At 33.2% G+C, this 5322-nt stretch overlaps 1 protein-coding gene across 1 annotated transcript in view; it reads left to right on the top strand.

Moving 5' to 3' along the window:
- DNAH14 (dynein, axonemal, heavy chain 14) overlaps nucleotides 1-5322 on the top strand; it is a 324896-nt gene that overhangs the window by 206645 nt on the left and 112929 nt on the right. The window contains 2 exon segments of the mRNA XM_012644036.1: nucleotides 3636-3697; nucleotides 4664-4851. Coding sequence (XP_012499490.1) covers nucleotides 3636-3697; nucleotides 4664-4851 — 250 coding nt within the window.

The raw sequence follows: 5322 nt of genomic DNA, 5'->3' as shown, positions 1-5322 counted from the left end.
TTGCTATTGAGTTGAGTTCTTTGTATATTTTGAATACTAACCTCTTAACAGATGTATGGTTTGCAAATATTTTCTCCCATTCCTTAGGTTGTCTCTTTACTCTGTTAATTTTTCCTTTTGATGTTCACAAGAATTTTAATTGGATACAATACCATTTGCCTATTTTTGCTTTTGTTGACTATGTTTTTGGGATTATATCTAAAAAAATCATTGCCCAGACCAATGTCATAGAGCTTTTCCCCCATGTGTTCTCCTAGAGGTTTTACAGTTTCAGATGTTACATTTAAGTTTTAATCCATTTTGAGTCGATTTTCATACATGGTATGATATAAGGGTCCAATTTTATTCTTCTGCATGTGGATATCCAGTTTTCTCAACACCATTTATTGAAAAGACTATCCTTTCCGCATTGTGTATTCTTGGCACCTTTATTGAAAATCAATTAACCATAGTGGTGGGTTTATTTCTGGGCTTTCTATATTGTTTCATTGGTCAACGTGTCTGTTTTTATGCCAGTACTATGTTGTTTTGATTACTATATCTTTGCAATATATTTTGAAATCAGGTAATGTGATGCCTCCAGCCTTTGTTCTTTTTGTTCAAGATTGCTTTGGCTATTCAGGGTCTTTTGTGTTCCATAGGAAAAATGAAAAATAACATTGTAATTTGGTAGAGATTGCATTGAATATATAAATCGCTTTGGGTAGTATGGATATTTTAACAATACTAATTCTTCCAATCTATGAACACAGGATATATTTACACTTCTGTTTTTGTCAATTTCTTTCATCAATGTTTTATAGTTTTCAATATACTGATATTTTACCTTCAGATCAAATTTACTATTTTTGTAGTGTTGTAAATGGGATTGTTTTCTTACTTTCTTTTTCAGATAGTTCATCGTTAGCTTTAGAAATGTGACTATTTTTGTGTGTTGATTTTGTGTCCTGAAATTTTTCTGAATTTATTTATTGGTTCTAACAGTTTTTGGGTGGTGTCCTTAGAGTTCTTTATATACAAGATCATGTTGTCAGCAAACACAGACAATTTCACTACTTCTTTTCCTATTTGCATTCCTTTTATTTCTTTTCTTGCCTAACTGCTCTGGCTTGTGACCCCTTGACCGAATCCAAATTTTACAGAACAAATTCTTTTAATAAAGGGATTTGTTCTGTGAAGTCTGGATTTGGTCAAAAGGCCACACTCAAGGATCCAGAGCCACAGGTTCCCCACTGCTATATGTTGAAAAGAAGTGGTAGGGGTGGACATCCTTGTCTTGTTCCTGATCATAGAGGAAAATCTTTCAACTTTTTGACACTGAGTATGTTAGCTGTGGGCTTGTCAGATATGGCCCTTTGTCGTGTTGAAGTACATTCCTTCTATACCTAATTTGTTGAAAATTTTTTAATGAAAAGGTGTTGAATTTTGTCAAAATGCTTCTTCTGCATTTATTGAGATGATTGTATAGTTTTTGTCCTTCGTTCTGTTAATATGCTATATCACACTTACTGATTTCTGTATGTTGAACCATCCTTGCAATCAGAGATAGGTCCCACTTGATCATGGTGAATTTGGTTTTGTTAGTCTTATGTTGAGGATTTTTGGATCTATGTTCATCAGAGGTATTGGCTATAATTTTCTTTTCTTGTAGTGTTCTTTTCTGTCTTTAGTATCAGGGTAATGGTGGCCTTGTGAAATGAGTTTGGAAATATTCCCTCCACCTCAATTTTTTGGAAGAGTTTGAGAAGGATTGGCATTAATTCCTCTTTAAATGGTTGGTGGAATTCAGCATAAAACCATCCAGTCCTGGGCTTTTCTTTGATAGGAGACTTTTTGTTACTGATTCAATCTGTTATTATTGGTCTATTCAGATTTTACTTTTCCAAAGTATTAATAACTAGATTCATTCCTATAAGTGAGAAATTCTTACATTAATATAAATATAACTGAATTTAAATTCTTGATGTTTTTTACATAACAAAATGCAGCTATAAATTATTTTTCTTCAGGAAAAATGCACCTAAAACATACCAGTAAAGTTTTCTATTATATTGGTTTTGTTGCCTTAGAAATATACGTCCTTCTTATCAAATGTAAAAATGCTCTTGACAAAGAACTTTATCTCTGTCATTCTGTCCATCTCTTCCTGAAGAAAAAAAGAACAAAAAAGAAATCCAAATTTTGTGAATAAAAAGTGCAAATTTTTAAATTTATTTCTATTTCTGTTAAAATAGAGAAGGCTGCTATTGTTTGAATTGGAGAAGAAGATGGAATTGTGGAGAAGCCCATATCAGACCTTTCCTCTATGAATATGAATCATTAGATTCATATATCCAACTTTCTATGTCATATATATACTTGGATATCTCATAAATGTCAACTCTTGATTTCTCGTCCAAACCTATCCTTCTTCTAGTGTTTCTGATCTCAACAAATGAGATCCATTGATTCAAGCCTGATTTCTGGAAATCATTCCTGAATTTCCCCCTTTTCTCTTCCCATCTATCTCTAATAGCCCATCTGATTCCTCCTAACACCTGGGTCTCCATTTTCCCTGCCCACGTCCAATCTTCTAGTCAAGTCTGATCTGTCTTCATATAAATCTTGAATTCCTCTATTTCTCTTTTTATAATGCTACTTTTAGTCCAAGCCACCATCATGTACATAGTACACTAATGATTTTGTAATTGTATCCTACCACGCTTAAATAAGGCCTTAAAAATCAGAGAAATAATTTTTGAAACATTTAAGAAAAAAATTAATACAATAGGAATTCTTCTTCTTTTTTTTTTTTTTTTTTTTTTTGAGAGAGTCTCACTCTAATGCCTGGGGTACAGTGTAGTGGCTGTCTCACTCTAATGCCTGGGGTACAGTGTAGTGGCATCATCATAGCTCACTACAACCTCAAACTCCTAGGCTCAGGTGATCCTCCTGACTCAGCCTCCTGAGTAGCTGGAACTACAGGCTTATACCACCAACCAAGCCCAGCTGACTAATTTTTGTATTTTTTGTAGAGATGGGATCTCACTATGTTTCTCAGGCTGGTCTTGAACTCCTGGCCTCAAGCTATCCTCCCACCTCAGCCTCCCAAAGTGCTGGGATAATGGGCATGAGCCACCATGCCTGGCCAGGAATCATTGTTTATCTAAATATCATAAATAATGGAGTCTGAAAAAAATAAGTATTACTGTGTGCTCAATATTTCAACTGAAGTGGGTTTTAACAATAGAGAAAAATAACTATTTTCAATCAAACATAAGAAAACAAACACCTAGAAACAACACCAAAATAAAGGTGAATGGATGTTTTGCTGAGTGATCCATAGGCAAAATGCACTTTATAAAGGGACAAGGGAGGTAATGGCTTACTATTCAGAGAAAATACCTAATAGTCTGGCATCCTAGGAATTTTCCCAGTTTGTTTTTGAAAGTAAGCCCATATTTTGTTAGTTTTGGTATCAGTTCTAATGGTGACACTAATTTTATCTGTAAAAGTGCAAACAGAAAACGAAATTGTTTTCTTGTAGGAAATAGAAGTAAAATCAATCACATGCTGTTACTTTGATCTTTTTTGTTAATACAGCTATTATGGTAAATAAACTAAATTTCAATCCTTAAAACATTTTATTCCAATAGCCTAAAACAGAATATCAGCATCTTGATTTCTGAAACTCATAAGGCAGCATCTGGAAGTCTAGGTATGTGTAGTATAGTACAGTTTCAAAACTTTTCTATCTCAACCATATGTATTTCTTATATTCATATGTATTTCTTATATTTATATTTCTTACATTCACAAATCTCAGAATGAGGATTTTAATTGGTAATTTAAAATAAAAAGTCCTGAAAAATATTCAGTAGCTTCTCAAACTGTTCTACCTTACTCATAAGGTAGAATGGTTATGGTAGAGGAGTATTTTATCTGCTCACCAGAAAGCTGATAACTGGCTTATCAGTGAAATCATAGAGTAAGTCCAGAACTAACTGAAGGCAGTATCTCTCTATTCTTTCCTGCTTTTAGACATAGGACAATAGAAAAGTTATGGTTCTTTAGGAGTTCTCAAATCAGGCCATACATTAGAAATGTGGCGTTTCAGGAACCACATCCTTGAAAATTCTGACTCAGTAGTTTTGGGAGCAGCAACTCCATTTCTCAATGGGAAAAGATGGGGTGGCCCAGAGATAACTGTGAAATGGAAAGGAAGCCAGGCCACAAAATTCCTGCCAGAAGAGGCTTTTGTTTTTGTTTTTACTTTTAAGTTGCCATAGCACCATCCCACATAATTCCCTGGATGATCTTTGCTCAGGGAATATGCCTTGATTTTGATGCCTTTGGTGTGCAGCTGCATGATGCTTTTAGATTTTAAGTTATTAATATACGTGTCTGTTATGCATAGATGGATAGAGGATTCTCTGGGCTTTTGTTCTATTGCATTTGGCTATGGTTGCAAAGCAGTACTGTTTACCATGAAAAAGTAAAGAAATATTCCAAAGTAGGTGTTCCTTCTATCAGAATAATTTCTTGAAAAATGATAACAATACAGTAAAATTATGTAATTTTCAAATTTCTTGACACCTTATAATAGGCGTATTATTTTTATAATAAAGCAAAAATAGTCTTAAAGTGTTCTAAGTTTGTTTTTTTTCGATATTTGGCATCATAGATAATTCTACTAAAAAGCCAGAAGTCAGAACTGATGAAAGTTCATTTAAAAATAACAAAAATAAAGGAATTACAGTCTCCACAATAAATTTTGGCACCAATACGACAGCTACCAAAACCAAGGAGATGATTCTTAAGAAGTTAATAAGAAGAACTAAAGACACTCTTGGAGCACCAAAAAACAACAGGGTAAAACACCTCCCATACCTGTTAAAGAATCTGCTTATGCTATTTAAATGATAAATTGATTTGTTTTAATTAATATTAATAAAAAATATATGTGTAACATACACTCCTGAACATTCCTAAAAGATGACCTTTATAATGGAAACTTTGGATTTCAAATCAATATAACTCAATTTCCAACATGTTGAATTATACTAATTCAGAACTATTAAGATCAAAAGAAGCTAATTATTAAGGTCAAAAGAAGCTACTGAAATCCAAATAAAGAAAACAGGAAAATGGCTTAGATGTCAACTGCTTTTTAAATGTATATTCTACCACATTTTCTTCCTGCGACCAGACTCTAAGAGTCTCAATTCAATTACAAAAGCTTTTAAGAATTTGCTTTATATTTCTTGATTTTAACTGAAGATATGGATAAAGTTGTTGGGTCTTTGCTTACATGGATCAACTTCAGGGATTTTGAAAAGGTTA

This window comes from Propithecus coquereli, unplaced genomic scaffold, assembly GCF_000956105.1.
Source record: "Propithecus coquereli isolate 6110/MARCELLA unplaced genomic scaffold, Pcoq_1.0 Scaffold205, whole genome shotgun sequence".
NCBI classification, from domain to species: domain Eukaryota; kingdom Metazoa; phylum Chordata; class Mammalia; order Primates; family Indriidae; genus Propithecus; species Propithecus coquereli.
The sequence above is the reverse complement of the archived record's forward strand: the minus strand, read 5'-3'. Positions and strand labels throughout refer to the sequence as shown.